The 19922-nt window shown below is 50.1% G+C and overlaps 2 protein-coding genes across 5 annotated transcripts in view; both read right to left on the bottom strand.

Annotated features, from left to right (window-relative positions):
- The window catches only part of LOC117237231 (inactive tyrosine-protein kinase 7-like), a 34331-nt gene extending 28281 nt beyond the window's left edge, over nucleotides 1-6050 (bottom strand). Inside the window, exon 1 of one of the 2 annotated variants that reach the window (XM_033501003.1) lies at nucleotides 5792-6050. In XM_033501003.1, coding sequence (XP_033356894.1) covers nucleotides 5792-5831 — 40 coding nt within the window. In that variant the 5' untranslated portion in view covers nucleotides 5832-6050. The remainder of the gene's footprint in view (nucleotides 1-5791) is intronic. The other variant, XM_033500999.1, reaches the window with a different exon arrangement.
- A 371-nt stretch (nucleotides 6051-6421) lies between these two features.
- On the bottom strand, nucleotides 6422-18796 carry LOC117237552 (homeobox protein otx5-B-like). 3 transcript variants are annotated; one of them, XM_033501645.1, is made up of 8 exons: nucleotides 17836-18796; nucleotides 11449-11781; nucleotides 11138-11289; nucleotides 9011-9195; nucleotides 8653-8773; nucleotides 8363-8569; nucleotides 7242-8284; nucleotides 6422-6919 (listed from the first exon to the last, which is right to left on the bottom strand). In XM_033501645.1, exons 2-7 carry the CDS (start codon nucleotides 11687-11689, stop codon nucleotides 8183-8185), a joined length of 1008 nt encoding a protein of 335 aa, XP_033357536.1. In that variant the 5' UTR covers nucleotides 11690-11781; nucleotides 17836-18796; the 3' UTR covers nucleotides 6422-6919; nucleotides 7242-8182. The 3 variants fall into 3 exon arrangements, with proteins under 3 accessions (XP_033357536.1, XP_033357519.1, XP_033357528.1); XM_033501628.1 differs by having other exon boundaries at nucleotides 11434-11781; nucleotides 17836-18795; XM_033501637.1 differs by lacking the exon at nucleotides 17836-18796 and adding an exon at nucleotides 15381-15523 and having other exon boundaries at nucleotides 11434-11781.
- Nucleotides 18797-19922: the final 1126 nt, after the last annotated feature.

The following is a 19922-nucleotide window of genomic DNA, read 5'->3' as shown; positions in this document are numbered from 1 at the left end:
TCGAAGAACCGGTAATTTCCAGCGCGGTCCATTCCAGCGAGCTGGTAATTTTCGACGAAATTTCGAACTCGGTTTCATACCGCGCTCTCGTGACTCTGCGTGGTTAATGACGATGCTCCCTCTTCCGGTGGATTTGCCTGGCCGAGAGGGATCTCAAAAACCGAGAGTCGAAGAGGAGAAAGAACGCGCTGCTTTTGAAACGAGCTCGTGACGCTGCACGTCGACGCTCTACCGGAGAGCTTATCCACGACAGTCGGTCGAATCCTAAAAAAAGAATGCACGCGAGTCGGTTTCCGAGTCGTTCGTTGCCGATCCTGGAACCTTCCCAAGGGGTAAACACGACCGCTTTTACGACCTACTCTCGAGATTACTTTCCTCCCCGAGGCAAACGTCTCTCGGTCCAGCTAGCGTTCCGTACTCTCTCGTTCGACGTGTGCAGCTGCTCGCGCCGCTTTATGGCGTTTACACAAGCCGCTCGATTTTTCGGCCCCTGTACGCCACGCCACACAGCGACGCTGCACTTCCGTGTGCGACGAAGAGCAGAACGATCCCGACGCGGACGGCCAACCGACTCGTAAACCACCGAACATCGCAAAGGACGCGCTCCTTTCCCTCCACGGTTCATCCACTTCCGGCCAACTTCAAAGTAACGAGCGGAGCTATTTTCTGCCGGATAAGAGAGATCGCTTCTCGCCTCGGAACGATCGTCGGAGGAAGAAGGCAAAAAATGTTTGATTATCACTCGCGTCGTACGATCTCCTCGCAGCCGCCAGTGCGAGAGAACGAAAGTTCTACCTCGTCGAGCGGAACTTGCCTCGTTACGAAAGCTTTTCGTTACCACGAGCGTGCGAGCGAGCGAGCGCGGGCGTGTGCGCGCGCGAGCACCAGCGACCAGGGCCTCTCACGCTAACGACCGGCTCGTTAAAATCGAAAAATCATTAGCCGGATGCCTTTCGAGTTTCTTCGAGATTCCTCGCCGGCTCGTCGAGTTGCCCATTTACCGACATCTTGAAATTCCGCTGGCGAACGCGTGCGCGTCATCCCATTAACGAGCCGGCCGACCGTGTTACAGGAAAATTCTACCTTTCACCGTTTTGCCAAACAACCCGCTAACGAACTGCTGGCGGAGAAAATTCGCAACGTCTCGCGCAAAGGCGACTGTCGCGTTTCGAATACGGTTTCGACGCGCGCGATGGACAACGTACGTATCATATCGAGCGCAATGAGCGCCGCTACATAATTCATCGGACGTACGTAGAACGCGCGCGTTTTCGCAACGCGATCCGCGGTTGTCTATGTACGCGTCAGCGATTTACGCGCGAGCCGCGGTTGTCACAAAGGACGAAGCTCGACGCGTGTTTTGTGAGCTGCAGTGAAAGGACGAGATTCGTAGTGGCGGTTAGCGTGCGCGTATTTCTACAGGGTCCTGGCCACGGCGTGTGCCGCGTCTGCTCCACTCGTTGGGACAAATGGTGTTCGGAGTGCCGCCTTGCAGACGCTCCGAGTAGCGTGAAATTCACACTCTCGGGACGTTTTTCACGATTCTGAATGCACGCTGAGAGTCTCCTTTCTTCGTCTCGGGGTGTCGACGCGAGCAAGTCGGGTCTTATTTAAAAAAGAAAAAAAAAAAAAAGAAAGAATCCAGAGGAGAAAGGAAGGGAAAAAGAGGAAAAGAAAAGAAGGAGAAAAACAGATAGAAGGAAGAAAGGAGAAAGAGCCGGCCGCGCTACCCAAGAAACCGAGCAAAGGGAAGAAGGAGGAAAGACGAGCGGCCGAGGATCAGCTTGCTAGAGTAGCGACGCCCTTTTGACAGTGAAAAAGTAACGGCACTCTGTCGCGCTTCGCGGTGACCGACACAAAAGCGAACGACGAATTAGTGGTGCTGCGTGGAAGCAGCGGGATAACACGTCCCTCTCATTTGAAATTTCTTATCGCGCGTCGTTAAAATGAAGTTTCTGCCTTAAAAATTCCTTACGGCGAGCGAACGTCTCCGAGCTCGGACCGTCCGTTATTCGACGCGTTCGAATAAAACGAAATTTCGCGGAATAGACTATATATAAAGGGAGGCGGTCACGCCGCAACGAGCAAAAGTAAAACGCTCGCAGCGAAGAAAGGCGACGCGGCGAAAAGCGTTGGCCACTCGTTAGGCGAACGCTTCCAGACGCCTGGACGCTGCAGCGCTTAGCAGCTTACGCGTTTCCACTTATGAATATCGCGAGACACGTGTCGCGAGCGCGCAGACACGACACGCGTTGAAAGAGACGAGCACGAGCGGACTGACGGACGATACGCGCGGGACTCGACGCGTTTCTCTACGGAAGAAAAGTATTCTCGATCGGCATGGGTAGGCTATAGAGAGGTATTCGTGTAAAAAATTGAAAAATCAGGTAGCGCGAACGAGCTGGGAAGGAATACGCGACGACGGTCGCATTCAGGTTGCGGCATCATTCGCGAATCAAAGGGAATTCGTCGAACGGAAAAGGCCGATCGAGCGGTCGGAGCGTGGCATATTTCAGTAGTCGCGCGCGTGTAACGACGACGCCCGAGTAAATTTCAAAGAAGCCTATCGGGTTGTACGTCGCCTGCTCGAAATATATTATCCGCGTCTCTTGCGTTCCACGCGGGTCATCAAACGCTGCTTTTGCCCGCGCCGAAGCGTTTTACGCTCTTTCAGGCACAGCCTGCTGCTGCACGCAACTCGCCATGGAAAACAGACGGAGAAAAAAGCGAAACGCCGGCAGAAGAGCCATTTCCTGTCGAAATACACGTCGCCGGATATTCCGCTATCAACCACGATACGCTATCTATTTGTCGCGATGACATCCTCCGAAAGTTACCACCCTTTTCAGCTTTGTTTTTGCTTCCATTTCCCGTTAGCTGCATTTCCGTGATTATCGCGTTTGCGAGACCTATCGTTTTCCGATTGCCACGACCGTTATCCGTATTACACGCGACTACCGTGCTGATACCGATGCGTCGGTTCGTCCAAAGGTGGAATTTCTCGGCGAAGAACGTTCGCAGAACGACAGGCACGGACGAACGGGAGCCACGGTTCGCGCGAAACCTTGCGAACGAGTCGGGCCTTGCCAAAGAAAAGAAGCCAGCGAAAGTGACGCGGAAGAGAAAATCTTGGAAAGTGTTGGACAACGAAGCAGAGCTTGTTTACATGGAGCACCGGTAACGCTTTTTCCATCGTGCGCAATTTTTCATTTTCAACGAGACCCTGGAGAAAGCGACGAGGTTGCGGTGGCGAAAGTTCGCGCGACCGAGGAGCAGGGAAAGCTGGTAATTTCGCACCGGAGGATATGGGCGCGCGAAAGCCAACGACGAGCGAAGCGCGGGCTGCTGCCCTTGCACGATGTGTCGCGGTTCCCCGAGAAAAGCGTCGTTTTCGCCCTTTATGCGTAAATAGCCGCATTACGCGCGGCCTCTGCTTTTATTCGCTCTCTTGCGAGTCGTTCCACCAGCCAAGGGATCAAAGGGCTAATACAATTTTTCTTGGTACCTCGGCCCGTTGCCCTGCAACCCTCCCGTCCGCTCTCGCCACCTTCTTCGTCGCGCGCGTTTACCGGCTGCGCGCCACCCGACCGGCATCACGGTTTCAGAAACACTTTAGGACGAAAGAGAAACAGCGCGTGGATAAAGAGAGGCACGACCACGCGGAAAGGAACAGAAACAGAGAGTAAGTAACTGCGAGGTTGAATAACATTCGGTGTATAAAATAGCCGTGCACGCCGGCCCACGGACAAAGGGCCTTTAGTGGCAAGCAGTGTAAAAAAGACGTAGACAGAGAGCCGAGAGAGGAGGACATCGAAGAAAGAACGAGAGACGAGGCTTGCCGTCGATGGCGAAGGAAAGAGGTGAAAGGGAAAGAGAGAGGAAGACCGAGGAAAAAAGGCCGAGTGTGCTGGTGCCCCTTTTCAGGGCACAGGACGTCTCCGAACGGCACGGCGGGACGGTCGTACTCATCCGTAACCCGAGACGTGTAATTAGGAGCACCGGACCAAGATGAATAGCCAAGTGGTCGGTACCGGGGCAACAGGCAGAGAAAGGAAAAGTGGGGCGAAGCGGGGATACCGGCGATATGATCCATCCATCGGCAACCACGACACCACGTCGAAGAAGAAGCCGTGTGCGGTGTACGCCATCCTTGCATCGGCTTGTCGATCCATGCCGACCGATTCGATCCGATTCGACTGGGTTCGAGAGAAACCGATCAAAGTCCCGCGCGAGCCTGTTTATGCCGCCGCTGCAACATCGCCGTGAACGCTCCCTCGACCCGCCTTAGATCGTTATTTATGAACACGTATCCAACGTGTTTTTATCGGTAGCCGGTTTCACGCTTCGCAAAAAAGCATCCGCGTAGCTAAATAATTTTCAGAGGCGGGCACGATCGAAGATGCAGCCCAGATGGTCCGAGTCGGCAATTCTATTCGAACCGCGGTCCATTCCATCTTTTATAACGAGTCCTCGGCTCCAATCTAAATTTAAGCCGCTGAATCGTACCGCAATAGCGTAGCTAAAAGTGCATTTTGCAATCGGAGCGAAGATCGATTCGAGGCGCTCCAAATACGTATTTACAGATCACGAGATAAGGGCGAAACGAGGCTTTCAGCGAAAGACCAACGAGTTGCTCGTGAACGGTTTTGTAAACAGAGGCGAGAGCACGGCGATAAATCGGCCGGTTGTTTGGCATTTTTTTAAAGGCCAGAAAAATCTCTCTCGTATCTTGCACGGCCGGTGTCGTCTTTGTCCGACTAGTGTTCGCAGCCATCGCTACTAATTACACGTGCAGCCGCACGTATACGACGTTACCGTCGATATTAGGTAGGTGGATACGTAATATGGCCCCCCTTTTCCGCCGAGTCTGCGTATATTCGCTTTCTAGGTGTGCATGGCTATCGAACCGGTTCTCCTCTTCGAGAGGGAGAGATGGGGGGAGAGAGAGAGAGAGAGAGAGAGAGAGAGAAAGAGAAGCGGCAGGAGTGGGTTACCGGCCGGCATCATGGACGATGGAGAAAGATCGTAGCCAGCATCCACCCGACTACCACGCTGCCAACGATACACCACCAACACCACTAACCATCAGCAGCGCGGCATTGGCATCATTATCAACGACGTATCGTCGTACATCGGCCGCGCAGAGATCGGCAGGACTGATTCGGCCTACCGACTGCAAATTGCAGCTACAACTCGTTCTTTTCGAATGGCGAATTCGCCGACGGTGTTAAAGGCCCATCGATACGGCTTTGCCACCGCGCTCCTCTGATTATCAGTCAATGCTCGATATTCTTTCTCCGTACGTTCTTTCCATCCTTTGATGTTCCGTTCCGGGAATTTGTATACCCTCGGATGGAACGTTCGTAAAAGACGCGCGCGATTAACGATGACATGAAAATAAGATTATTTACAAATAAAACGATCTGGAATAAACGCTTCGGCACGGAATTACGTTCGCGGAGGAACGTATTCGTTGAAAAAGAGATTGCAGTAGCAATGAAATTGCTCGTTGCGGTGGTTAAGACCAATTAATCGTAATTATAGCAGGACCGGCGAAAGAAGAAAGCAATGAAGCACGATATAGGATCGACGAGTTGTAAAACTTGGGATAAACGATTTCGAGCGACAGACGAAACCGTTTCTATCGATAATATCGTTGCTCTTTCCCCATCCGTCTTTTTTGCGATTCACTGACACCAACAAGGGTAAACCTCGAGAGAGAGAGAGAGTGGGGAAAGAATCCTTCGAATCGTAGTTACGTGCGTATATTGTACGTATATACGGTACTCACGAAAGCAGAGCAAAAGCGTAGTTGCGTCGAGACGCCACATCCTTTCGATGGCTTCGACCTGAAGAAACACGCGGCTCGATACTCGCTCGGGGAGAGACTGAACAGGAAGACCGTTCCCGTGTATCAGAATTCTCACGTCGCTGTCATTCTATTTTTCTTCCGTGTGAAGCTTGCTTGCCAACCGACCAACACACTACGCGAAACCGGGAACAATCCAACCGAACACCACGGAACGACGCGTGATACTGAGGGCCACTAACCCACGCCGCGTCGTAGCGACCCCTGCTCGCGGGGTTCACGGCCGATGCCCTAAATCAGCCTGTTGCCGCTAGATGCTGCTCTAAATCGGCGTGTCCAACTAGTTACCGACGCGTACGCGAACGGTTCTTGTCCACGATCTAGTGCGCGATATTTCAAATTCAAAAATTTCCATCGAAACGAAATCGCTAAGTGCGGTTGCGTGCTTCTACGAAATGGTTTCGGATCGTGTAAAATTCAAGAAAGAATATTTAAAAAATAACTGAAAAAAGAAAGTTGGAACGGTGTAAAGATAGTGGAAAGAACGATAGAGATTACAATTCAAATTTGATATATTATTTCATACATCTTATTACACGTACGTCGTTGTTGTCTCTGTCGATAATCGTAGTATCGTTATCGATAATATTTATAATAACAACCTAAACGACCATATTACTTACATCCCTACGTTTACTATATCCTTTTTTTTTCTTTTTTTTTTGTCACTTTACATATTGATTTTTATCCCTCGACCTCTTTGTTACGTATAACGTACCGACCTCTGCGTTAGTCGAGGTGCCAGTGATTGCGCAAATGAGAAGTGACATCTCGTTTCTTATATCGACCTTAGTGAAAAGGATCGAAAAAGTGAAAATATAAATTTCGCCTAGCACTCTGTGTTGAGCATGCGCGCAAATTTTTTTTTTTTTCTTATTTACACAGTATTATATTCAAAGTAAAACGAATTAAACCCCCATCATAGATTTATACGAATACTAGAATTAAAATAGCGACCTTTGGATAACGACGATCATCCTCGAAATGTCCTATCGGTTCGTAATTACTTTTTAGAAAATGGTACATATGTACACAGATGATCAGCATGTCCTTGTGTATATACAGGGTGGTTGGTAACTGGTGATACAAGCGGAAAGGGGGTGATTCTACGCGAAAAAAGAAGTCGAAAATATAGAATAAACATTTTTCGTTCGAGGCTTTGTTTTCTAGAAAATCGACTTTGAATTTTCGGTCGGTACGCGTGCTCTTTATCACTTCTCGTTATAACGGATCTCACTGTAGATCGTTGTCTCGATGGAAAAATTAAAAAAAAAAAAATTAAAAAGAAAATTTTTGTTCTATATTTTCGACTTCTTTTTTCGCGTAGAATCACCCCCTTTCCCCTTGTACCACCACCGCAGTTACCAACCACCCTGTATATATATATATATAACTTATGTACACGGTACGTGTCATGGTATTCGTACACGCGCATATCCGTACATAACTTTTGTTTCTCGAGAAATCTTTAACGAAGATAACGAAGGGCCGACATTATTTTGCCGTTGCTTTTTGCAAAATTCTACCTAGCTACGTTGATTCTTCCAAACGGCGCAAGCCTATGTATATTATATACATGAGAGTGTCTCCCTGACACCGAAAGGTTCGATCCTCTCGCGAACGATTACCTTTGGCACAGTATACAATTAGAAAATTCGTGATTTCGCGCAACAAGATACGTTCAGTAGATGAATTCCCGTGTACAAACGGTATCACATGTGTGTAACACTGACTGTAAGCGGGGAGGAAAGACGACGAAACGCGATCGCTCCACTCCCTCTTGCCCTTCTCGTCCGAAATGCTCTCGTCGATCTCTACTCTCGAGATGACTAGGGTAATAACAAGCGAGCGTACATACAAAGAACGGAAAGGATTCGTGATAATCGTTATCAAATTGCACATTTTAACGTAGAGGAACGATAGATCGAATATACAAAGTACCAAGTTGCATCTGGTTAAATCGAAGGTTACGTCGAGACAGCTAATTTTAAACGGTTAACGTTTCGAATACTTCGCTCGTTCGCTTTGTTCGCGTTACAACCAGTTACTTAGCTCGTACTCTCGAAACGAACACGCCGATTTAAATTCGACTACGTGATTCATTGGAACGCAAGAGAACGGATATGGCACTCACGAGCCATACGATAAAGTACCGAGGTTCAACGATATGTCTAACACGAAGGGGACCGTCTTTGGCCGTGTTTCGCGTGCCAATAACAGCGATTGCCATTGACTGTCGGAGTAGTCCGTTTAGCTATTGTCGATGATATGTACCGAAGCCTTGATGTTTCCATCAACCGGCGACTCTGTGATTCACTTCCGATCGCCCCATCCGGCGCTGTTATAAAACCAGGACGAAGCACTCTCGTCCCTCGTTTTACTCCATGTATTGTCTAAACCGCTTCCACCACCATCCTACGCATAATTCAAAGAATTTTCTTCGTATATATAACGAACGATAGATTCTTCGATTCGTTAGATACTCGTGCTTACCACGACGTTTAATTGATGCGAGGCGGGAGAAAGATAATCCATATTAGTGTAATAAGAAGAGTAATTCTGGTAGCACTGTTGTTGAGACGTGGTTGTGGTCCACGCTAACCTCTGATGGTCACCGGGGAATCCTCCACCGCTCTCCGTAACAGCCGGGCTCCAGATACTACTGCTACTGCCTCCACTGCTGTACACCGTTCCCCCTAACTGAAAAGCCGGCAACTCTCTCAAGCCCTTATCCACCGCGGGTAAAAAGTTTTTAGAGAACGTGTTTTTGGTCGATAACTTACGCTCGGCGGGGTCGTACTGGTAGCCAAGAGCAAACTGGTTGCGCTTCCTGCTGGTTTGTACTGAGGAGAATCCCTCAGAAGAGCCGGGGAGCTGGCCGCTGAACCACCTGTACCTCCGCTTCTACGCAAACAAATTAAAACTATAAAAAACAGACGTTGCAAATCGATACTCGACAAAGTGGAATGACACGAGTATCTTCGAAAGTGATAATTCAAGACGCGCTACACCGATCGTTGTCGTTCGATCGCCTATTAATCTTTGCATTCGTATTGAAAGAAATTCTCTTTTCGTGAAATAAAAACGACGACAGCTCCAGCTTTATATAGAAGAAATATATCAACGTAAAGCGATATTTACAGAGGTGTTGTGGCAGGCACCGCCGCAGCAGGCGTGGGCGTGGTAGCAATCGAAGGACTTTTTCCAGAGGGCGGATTGTTGCTTGGATTCCCGGAGGGCTTTTTCGACCTCGGTGCTTTGTCCTGTTGTTGTTGCTGTTGCTTCTGCTGCTGCCTGCACTTGGCCCTGCGATTTTTGAACCACACCTACGGCACGCGCGACTTAAAATTTATAATCGTTCCATGGAAGAAACGCGAATATTCGAATACGCGTATTTTGTCCGATCAGACATAGAAAACGAAATACCTCCGTTTACCTACTTTTTTTCAATAAATGGCTGAAAGCAGCTTTCGATCCATATTTATTCCCGTTGAATCGCGGCGAGGTGCAGGTCTCATAGGAAACGAGCACCGAATGGTGTACAGAGCTTTCATAAAGCTGGCGTAATAGCCAATTATAAGGGAATACAGCACCGATGCAACTATCAATTACCAATCAAGCCGGCTTCGATAACACGGAGAGAAACCGACGCGTATCGTACTTGTTCGCGTCCGCTGATGCAACGAAATGACAGAAGGCAAACAAGTTGACGCGAGGGCAAACTTTCGCTGATGGAATAATTTTACCAGCTTCTGATTTTTCCTCCCAACCCAGATACCTCACGCGCGCTTTTCGTTATCATTCACTTTGACCGTCGGTCCACGCTTTCCATCGACGCTACAAGATTAATGCGCGGATCACATCACCGACGACGATGGCGAACGAGATCACAGTTAATAGTCTGCAAATCGTTCGACGAACGTTTGTATAAGTTCCAAAGTCGTCGTCGTTCCCGACAAGCGACGAGAGGGTTCAAATTGCTCGTAATTATTTAATCGAGAAACGACACTTTGATTACAGACATCTATCGACGTTGATTTCGCTGTCGGAGTACGCGACAGACATGGTTCGTCCTTCGATCCGTCGTTCGCCCTCCTAGATTTCCAGAACGCGAGAACGACCTTTGCAGAAGGAGAAGGAGAGTGAACGAAACGGCTGGAAGAACGAAGAGGGTGAATAAAGAGACGAGGAAAAGGGAGGGACGAAGACGGGGGGGAGGGAGGTGAGAGCAAGGAGGAGAGGGAGAGCAGAGAAAGAGAGGAGCCTAGAGAAGCCCTGCGCGATCAATGTTAGAAGCGGAGAGGTGAGCTTGGGTTTCTACGGATTTTCTGGGGAACGACACGAGCAACCCGCGTTCTGCCACTGAAGCTGCTCCCTGGTGTATGTTCCTACGTACTCTACTATACGAATTCCCTAGTTTTAACCCATCCTCGTTGCACCGCTAAAGACTTTGCTTTGTCTCGTCGCCTCTAAATCGCAACATGTGGCACTTACGATCGATGTAGAGAGAAAAAAAAAAAAACGAACGACTATCGCAAAGATGAGTGTTATACAGGCACGTAAAAAGCTATTAGGAGACCGTCAGATTCGACGGGAAGCGCGATCACGTTGTCCGGTGGTTCGGTTCAATTGAAAAGCCGAGCAGGGGTCAGAAAACACGAGTCGTGAAGAGAAGGTTCCGGTTTTGCAGTCGAGGACGAACGTGCGCAAGACTATGGACCCGGTTGGACCCATTCAATTCATTTACGGGGCTGGGACCAGGTGCGTTGGCCCGCAATTGCGGATGCAGCGCGCCCTTTCCGCCCGTGATGAGGGTGGAATATGCACGGACACGTTTTCGGAGATTGTTGGCTTCGAAAGTCGATCCGCACGACACGAATTCGTTCGTGACAGTGTAGCGATTCGACGATTCCACGAATCGCCGTACGTCATTCAACCATTTTTGTCACGGAAGTTTCCTTTTTCCATTCGGTGAAAGCTGCCGAAACAGTTCGGAGAGCGTCCCGACCGATGGAATTCGATGGGAATTTTTTTCAACCAACGATGCGAACGCACTTACGGGGTAAACCTAGTAACTTAGTTAACACCCCGTGTCCAGGAAACACGAGCGTTCGGTAAATCGATGTTGCGTACGAGACACTACTACTATCTGCATGCCGACACTACAACCCCTCGGTAACGAAACACCGAGCAACGTCTCCCCGTATCGTTTGGCCGCTGGCAGAAACCGACATCCTCGCGCCTTGCTTTAAAACTATTTCGACATACCTGCACTCTCGACTCTGGTAGATTGATCTTCATCGCTACTTCCTCCCGCATAAAAATATCCGGGTATTTGGTCTTCGAGAACAGTCCCTCGAGAACGTCCAACTGCGCCCGGGTAAACGTCGTTCGCTCCCTGCGTTGCTTTCTTGGGTTACCTTTAACAGAAGACGTCAGGATCGTGATATATTTGCGTGCGAATCTGTCCACTCTAACAAGTATCGTTAAGGCTAATAATAACTACAACAGTAATTCGATTAAAACGATTTATTAATAGTATAGAGAGAATGAGGGGCACTCACAGTAGTAGGACTCACCGGCGGGAGTACAACCAGGGTAGCCAATGGTGGAGTGAAGTGCCTCGATAGGCGGCATACCAAGAGCGCTGACGTAAGGGTTGGTCTTGAGGGCGCCGTAGGGCCCGGCCGCGGATGCCCCGAAAGCGGCGGGCCCGAATAGATCGGAGGCCGAGGTGGTGGAGGCGGCGAGGCCCCCGAGATCGGTGGCGCCGGCGCCCCCGCTGCAGCCGGATGTACCGCCGAGGCTGTTCGGCCACATCACCACCCCCTCGGCCCCCACCACGACCACCCGCCCGCCTCGCGGCCGAGTCTACGCAAACCTCCTCCGCTCCTCGCAATTAGCTGCTGTTTCTGAAATTCAAATTCACAACACGGTATTTGCAACAGGCTGATCGCATCCCCTGCCATTCATCGTCTCTACTCTATAGCCCAATGTGGCAGTGGAAACGTCTAAGTGGTCGTGCAAATCGATCGTTTGCACGCTCGTATCTACAACGTAATCGTAGCGAAATTCCAAATTCTTGGGAAACGATTATCATCGGTTAAGTATCGGGTAACTTAACCGCCCACGGAGGAACGAACGTCGCGTTAAATGGAAATCGTGGACAATGGAATGTCGCTGGCCGATATATACGAATATCGAAAGCGATCGCGGAACATGGAAATAAGAACGACGCGGTTGACAGGTGGCTACGTCGGATAATCCAAAGAAGATGCAACACGACTCCGTCATTTTTCGAAGCTGTTCCCTCTCTCCCGTTGACCCCGTGGACGACGACGCGGAGGCTAATTCCGAAAACGTGCCGTCCTCTCGAAAACCGAGAACGACGTCGAAAAGGGGGTGAGCCCGCGGATGTTTCGAGATACGCGTCGTAGCCTTTCCGTTTCACGTTTAGCCGCTACTTAAGCCGCGTTTTATCCTCTCCGATTACAAAGTCAAGAACGTCGGTCTATCGGTCCCATTCCTCTCGCCTTTCGATCTCGTATCCTCGCTTCCATCCAGACTTGTATTAATTTATTTGTCTTCCCATTTATCACGTCCTCGCGTCTCGCATCTGTAGCGGCGTCGCGTCGCACCATCGGCAATATCGTTCTTCGTCCACGTCGATGTGTCCAAGGCGGGGAGAGGCTGCCGCCTAGCATGTGTTTCGGATTAAGGTAAGCTAATCGCCCGGTAATTAACACGTGCAACGTGAAAAACAATCGGATGACGACAACGGCGCGGAAGGCGACCAACTGTCGTCTCGAAATTGCTCGTCGCTGGCTCGCGAAACGAAGACGACACCGGTTCGCGTGAGAAAAACATTCGTCGAACCGACACGCGTATACAGCGACGAAGGATTTCTATTTGCGGCAGAAGCAATTTCCCGGTTCTCTGTAGATCGCGTTTTCAATGGTGCACTTGCTGGAAATGAAATTTCGCATCGATAAATCCACTTTAATAAAGCATTGTTTCCATTTGGATGGTCGTTGCAACGGAACTACAAGTTTCGTATGAAAGGAACAACGACGCGCGAAGGGTGCTCACCAGGGTACTCGTACGATTACTCGAGCGAAAGTTGCTTCGCTCAAATATGGATGAGATACTCGAGTGGCGCTCGATTTTCGCAGTATATCGTAGCCCGCTGCGTTCGTGATCGAAAGTTGAACAGCGTTTCCGAATTGATCGCGAAACCAGCCTTATCGCGGGTAAAAAGCTACAGTCGTGGAATCGAAAGAAGTCGAAATTTCGATCGATTATAATTCGTCGGTTAACGAGTTATCTGTCGGTGGTCATTGATTCGAAAAAACAAAAAAAAAAAAAAAAAAAGAAAAAGCGAAAAGCACAGAGGAGGACGAAGCGTTGTTCGAAACGGTATATTCGCGATAACTTGTCCGTTTAATTACGTTCTTTGCCGGAGATCCTTCCTCCGAAATGAAGTTTCAGCTCGGTGAAAGAGAATCCATAAAGCACGAGCTTCCCCGTGACGCCTCTTTCCCGGCACGCTATATTAAAATTTGGCTCACTATGAAAAGAAGGCCAGCGAAGAAAGGGCGGCTGCTCTCGAGGGTCCTCGTGAAGTAAGTCAGGCGCGAATCTCTACCTTTGTGCACTGCTGCGCTTTACACTAGCCACAAAGCACTCGTTACAAGCCTGCCGACGCGACGTATGGCTGAGAAACGTGCAAACAATCATCGGTTGGCAATATTCGGTGTGTGGATTTTTCCGCGAATCACTCGCCCCTTCGTACCTGTGGTTTCTCGCGCTGGACAGGCCGCGTGTCGCCAATCCACCGATATCGGCACAAACGTTTAATTCAAACGAGCGGTTACGAGTCGGAGAAACGATTTTAATCGCGGCTGACCATCGACAAGGGGGTGCTACGGTTTTCGAAACAAAGACCGATGCCTATAGGGGTGTGCGACTCTATCGCGAAGCTGTCACACTTATTTACACTGTCGTGATATTAAAAGTACGCCGCGAACGCGGAAAGTCGAAAAAGGGGGCGAGGTGCTCGAGAATTCTCTCTAGTCGCGGTAGCCAGAAGTAGTCTCTTTATCTTTGTGCAGTTCGGCGCACAGGACAATGCACTTGTTACAGACCGCCAAGTGTGGACAAAATGCCCAAGTCACCACTCGATTGGCCCTCGAGGGCACTCGAGTAGTCTACGACCCTGCTGTAACGCAAAGGCAGAGAGAAACGGTGTGAGTCGGAGAAAGATGGAGAGCTTGCCTTTTCCACCCCCGATGAATCGATCTCCCGCTGCAACCAGTCACCCCCACCCTCGCCCTTCGTCAGTTCGGCCCTACTGCAAACACTTTGTGTTACCAATCGACGTATATACCGGCACGTTGTCCCTAATGACTGTTAAATCCCCATTATTGCGTATCGCGTGTGCGCGCTGTCTCGGGGGTTGCGCGTACGCGCTTAAGAATTCGAAACGCGAATATTCGACGTATAGTATCTGCGAATTCGATGATTCGTTGGCGATGGCCACGTGCGCCTATTACTCGCCCTCTCCATTTCGTCAACCGAATTCCGCCAACCGTGCGGAAGCGACGCGCTTCTTCGACGTTTAATTAATCGCGATCGGATTAAAGGAAGCGGATGCGTCCGCGAATAGTATGGAAAGCGCGTATTCGCTGAAACGATAAATCATCGATGGAGCAGGACCGATTTCTCGCAAATGGCTCGCGCAAATGCGGTTGCGAGGCAGCGTAACGCGATCGACGGAAGAAATACAGCGGACTTGGAGAAGTCTGCGAGCAGAATTTCCGCCCAAGTTATATTCGGCCGCACACAAGAAGCGACTCTAGCGAAGCTACCGCGGAAAGTTAAGTTCCGGCCGCATTGTTTCCAGGAGTGTTTGCACACAACCGCATTGTTCCTGAAGAGCACTCTCTCGCTCCGGGCGTCCACAATGGACGTGTACCGTACGTCGTATAGTCTGTGCGTGAAGAGGAGGGCGGTGCGCGCTGGTAGCACCAGAAAAAGCCAGAAAGTACTCGTCGCGTATTAACCGATTTTACCAAATATGCATTTCAACGACTGGTTGCTGCCGACCGCGATCGTTATTGCGAAATCTCTTCCTGTCTTTCTCTTCGAACGACGGTCGGAATCGCGTCACGAGGTGTCGGAGCGGCGGAGCGTCGGGGATGTCACCGGAAAGACTGCGTTGCGCTTCCAGAGATCGTCCTCCGGCAAGAAAAAAGATCGCATCTTGGTGCTTCAAAGTCGAGGGCGGGCTTTTCCACGGAACAAAAACCTGTCCGCGGGCGTCTTGTACAGAATCGCAGTTGAATACCTCCGCTAAGAGGTGGTATCCACCTAGTCACGAGGAAACGTTTCTTCGCCGAGTCGCATTCAATGCAATTTAGCCCGAAGGACGCCGTTGTTGTGCGTTCATTGAGCGTAAAACTTAATTCCCGTGGAAATACCATGAACTAGACATATATATGTACGTATATACCTATCTTCGAAGCTGTTCTCTCACTTGGATAGTTAGGTTTTATTCTCGGTTGCAAGAAAAAACATTCCAATGGGGTTGCGCTACCCTCTTCTCTTCGGGGATCAGCTCTTCCTTTTTTCTTCCAGTTCTTCCGTTTCCTTTCTTCTTTTGCTTTCACTATTCCCGTCTTCTTTCTACGACCGACCAAACTTACCGATCTCGAGCCAATTTCGAGAAGGTTCCTGTTCCTTGCCGTTCGCACTGTGGCCGCGTCTTCTCCGCAGCTTCGCTTCCAGGTTCTTCGCGCCATCTTAAAACCAATCACACGTGACACGATCCGCATCTTCGAACTCGTCGCAACACTCGACGATCGAGATTAGCATCTTCGTTCTCGTTTTCATTCTCGTTTTCCCTCGTTCGTTCGTTCGTTCGTACTTCGATACTCGAACGTTTGCCAACCGTTTACCACGTACTATCGCTGCGTTCTCTCCGACAGACGCCTTAACCTCGTTCTTAAACTTTTTACGTCCGTTTGTTCCATAGGAGCGGGAAAAATGAACGACACAACGTCCTCGATACATTGCGAAAACCTGATGCCGACTAGAATTCGAAGCGTTGTCCGCTCACGGGAAGGATGTTTCACCGCGTATGCACGACGAGGAGACGGAGGTCCTCCTCGTGGAAGGCGGACCTTAACCGGGAGGGAGGCAAGCCAAGAAGATTACCGTAAGCAGATTATTTCCGTGGAAATCCTGCTGGCCAACTCTCTCGACACTCTGCCACGGTCGAACGTTTCGGCAACCGAATTGTCCCGTGGAATCGTTTCCGCGAACGGACGTTCCGTCGCGTCGACACGATTCGCGCGTGATTTCCCTCGAAAGTTCTGTCCGCGAAACGTACGCGTTTCGTTACGACGCGGCGTTTCAGTTTCGCTCGACATTCGATCGACAACGAAATCGGTAGACTCGTCGTACGTATCGCGTTGCTATCGTTCATGCAACGAGACAAACTCGGTACAATTCTAGAGAGAAGAAGTTACTTTTTCACGCGATTTGCGAATCGTTTAATGGAACAGTGACGCGAGAAAAAATACGAGCGGATTAAATTTTTTATGACAACGTCGTGTGGTTATTTAACTGCGAAGCGACAACAGGGAGAAAATACCCGCTAACCGATACCGGGTGTAATTAATAAAACGTGTACCGACGCTTGCGTGCAACAACGCTACCGATGGAATGTTCCTTTTTTTATCGGCATGTTATTTTATATAAAAATAAAAAGATGAAACTACCTATTTGTAAATTGTATCGTTTGGTGGAACGCTGAGTAGATTCTTCGATGGTATTTTTTTTTTTTTTTTTTTTATAAAACAATCGAAATACTCAGTTTTCGTCGCATTGCTACGTTTACCGCGAGTATCTATTATATGCATATAGTTGCAGATATATTTTATTTATTCATGTATATATATATATATATATATATAAATACACGGGCAGCTGGAAGTTGCAACGCGCAGTTATTTATGAATCAGTGTAATTTGCCAGTGTTTTTTCGTGATTCGGGAAAAAGTTCTCTCGTTGTTTGGGAATATTGCAGGGCACGTTCGTCCGCGGATTTATATTCCCTCTTTGGTTGAATGAAAGCTCGGCGTACGCCTCGCCGATTAAATGCCGGCATTTTCGAGGTTTTCGCGCACCGCAGCGTCCGAATTTGATTCCATTGGTTGGGTTTGTCCCTGCCCTCCGGCTATCTGTCGCTTTTCTTTTTTCCCATTTACCGCGAAAAGTACTCGTACAGATAACCCTACGTCTATAAAAATTGATACCGTACGATTCTTCTCCCAGTCTCCTAGAGACATTCCGTGGGAAAAGATTTTCGTAGCCAGCCGCGAATCGATCGTAAGTCGAAGCAAAGTGATATTTATCAACGCGAAACGTAGCGAAACGATATCGCGTTCGAACGTTACAAACCAACGACTATAGATATTCGCACGCGTAAATTATCGTCGTTCACCTTGCGAGCGAGCTGTGCCTCGTAAATTGCTAGATTCCGATGTACTCGCAAAGGGAAGCCCAGTCGCTATTACGAAACGAGTAAACATCCGATCGATAGACGAACGTCGTTGGCGATTCTTGGTCACCGTAACGCGCTTCGTGTCGGCGTAAGCGTTCGCGATTCCTACGTCGCGAATATCCAAACGATCTTTTCTTTTTCTTTAAATCAGACGCGCGATCTCTCATCGGTACGGTCGACGCGTTAGATAGGCACGATGTTACCGCGGGAATCACGGCGAACGAATCGTCCAGCTTCCCGAGCTCGATCTCGCCGGGATCCTTCGATCGACACTCGCAGACGACGCTCGCTGACGACGCTCGCTGACGACGCTCGCTGACGACACTCGCGGACGACACTCGCGGGGCGGAATGCGGTCACTCGAGGCTGGTCTCCGGGTGAAAATAAACAAGCTACTTACCCGTGGATCGTAGAAATGGTCGGAAGCGACGTGGACGACGGTGTTGCCGTTACGAAAGGGCGTAATCCTCGATAAAGAATCGGCTGAATGCGAGGTGGAGCCGGTGATGCCGGTGACGTTGAGCAGGTTCGAAAACAAAGGTTAGGTATCCAGTGGTTGATCGGTCGCACGGCACACACGCTCGTCGCTACTGCCGCGACGTTTCGCACTACCGAGGATGCCCGATAGAGTATATCACGAATATGTAGACCGATAATGACTATTCTATTCCCTAATCCGGCCGCGTCTCTGTCTTTTTCTCTTTCCGTTCGCGGGATCCCTCTCTGTTTCTCGGCGGTCGGCACTCGTTCCGTTCGTGGCACTGTCTTTCTCGCTCTCTCCTGCCGGCAGCGTTCCGTGTGCGGGATGTGGGACAAACCCGGGACAGATGGACAGGGATAGACGGTAGGTAGAGAGAGCAGCGAGCGCGGCGGCTATTATAGCAGGAGGGCGTAGGAGAGCCCAGCTCAACTTTTCACGAGAACTTTAGTTGTTACGGATCGCTCTCTTGGCCGAGGGGTTATGCGCGAGGGGGGCGCTCGCTCGGTCGCTTGGCTGTCGGCGCGGGAGACCGGACTACGTACCGGTCGAGGGGGGAGAGCCGAGGGGGAGTATCCAACCACGGAAGGGGATGAGGTACCGTTCGAAGAGGGGGTAGTTCTGCCAACGAAGGGAAGGACGGACGAACGACGGAGATGGAGAAAGAACGAACGAGTTGGCAGGTGGTGAAGGAACGAGACGGAAAGTTGGCTGCGTTTGCGCGGAGAAAGAGAAGGAACGCGAACCCGAATGGGAAAGAGAACGCGCGCCAAACTGGCTCGGATAGAAAGGAGTAAGGGTAATCGAGGGAGAAACGAAGCTACGCCGAAGCAAAGTGCGAACGAGACGAAGGCCCGACCGACGTCGAACAGCGTCTGCTCGTGGAAAGTTGGCGTGGCTAGGGCCGTGGCATCGCCACCTAACCAAAGTAGTGGGGAACCAATGGATACGGCCCGCACGAACCAACCTAACCAACCGCGATGGCAACGCTTCCTCACCGTTACGACGCGTTACGTACAGTCCGTCTCTAAAAATATATCCGAGCTTCCAGTTCCTCTTCCCCTCCCTTCTTCACCCCCTTTCGCTCTTCCCTTTCTTTCTGTTTCTTCCATCTATCCGGAAAAGATACGCGAATAGATTCTAAATGGAAGAAAATGGACGGACACGGTTGCCCGCATCGTTCTCCCTCCGGGTCCTCGCCAACAACGTCGATCGCCACGCGAAGATCGCGTTGCCTCTATCGAGGGGGAGAGGGGGGGGGGGGTGAGGCTGCGAGGGGGAAAGAACGATCGCCGATCTACGAGACGAGACGAGACGAGACGAATCGCTGACGATTAGGAAAGGGATCGGCAACGCGGTCGCAAGGATGCAGATCGACACGTAGCGAAGACGAGTTTTCGTTCGACGAATAACGCGTTTCGCGAGATCGTCTCGCAAGGCGAGGAACGTCTGGTTCGCGCAAACGGGGACGTTCGTCGAACTTGGTGTTCGCGATTCTCCGCGTCGTTGTATCCGTCGAAGTCGAAACGTTCGCGGTTAATCTCGTTATACAGGCGAAAGAGGAACCCGTTCGACGAACGCGCCAGCTAGTTATCTTTTTCTCGAAACGTCAATCCTCGACTGCGATACTCTCCTCCTTTCGTTACGCCCTGTAGCCAGGTGATAGCTACATAGCTGGGCGTATACCCACAACATAGCAATTTAGCTTGCTCACGTGCGAGCGGTTAATGCTCTTACGGGATTTCGAAAAGATCAGCCAGCATTACTATGCTATTAGCGTAGCTAAAACCGGCTTGCTTCCATAAACCTATACTAACATGCAGCCACTTTATTCACGCCGGTCCATTCATGAACTCTTAGCCAATTTTCCTCATTGACCAATTGACTCGTCGCTCGACTCACCGCCACGTGACACGCGCGCCTGGGCCACCCAAGTTTCTTATTTTTCGCAACCGTAATCCGCCGACGACTCGTTGGAAATCCGTGTTTTGACTCGGCATCCACGACCA

This window comes from Bombus vosnesenskii, unplaced genomic scaffold, assembly GCF_011952255.1.
Source record: "Bombus vosnesenskii isolate JDL3184/JDL3185 unplaced genomic scaffold, Bvos_JDL3184-5_v1.1 scf7180000013264, whole genome shotgun sequence".
NCBI lineage: Eukaryota > Metazoa > Arthropoda > Insecta > Hymenoptera > Apidae > Bombus > Bombus vosnesenskii.
The sequence above is the reverse complement of the archived record's forward strand: the minus strand, read 5'-3'. Positions and strand labels throughout refer to the sequence as shown.

Excerpts from the sequence above, each read along its gene's own strand:
- LOC117237552 (XM_033501628.1), bottom strand. The coding sequence starts at position 11,689 with ATGTGGCCGAACAGCCTCGGCGGTACATCCGGCTGCAGCGGGGGCGCC. Across the intron at positions 8,570-8,652 it reads CCAGTACGACCCCGCCGAGC|TTAGGGGGAACGGTGTACAG; the intron begins GTAAGTTATCGA and ends CCGGCTTTTCAG. Across the intron at positions 8,285-8,362 it reads CGCATCAATTAAACGTCGTG|GATGGTGGTGGAAGCGGTTT; the intron begins GTAAGCACGAGT and ends AATTATGCGTAG.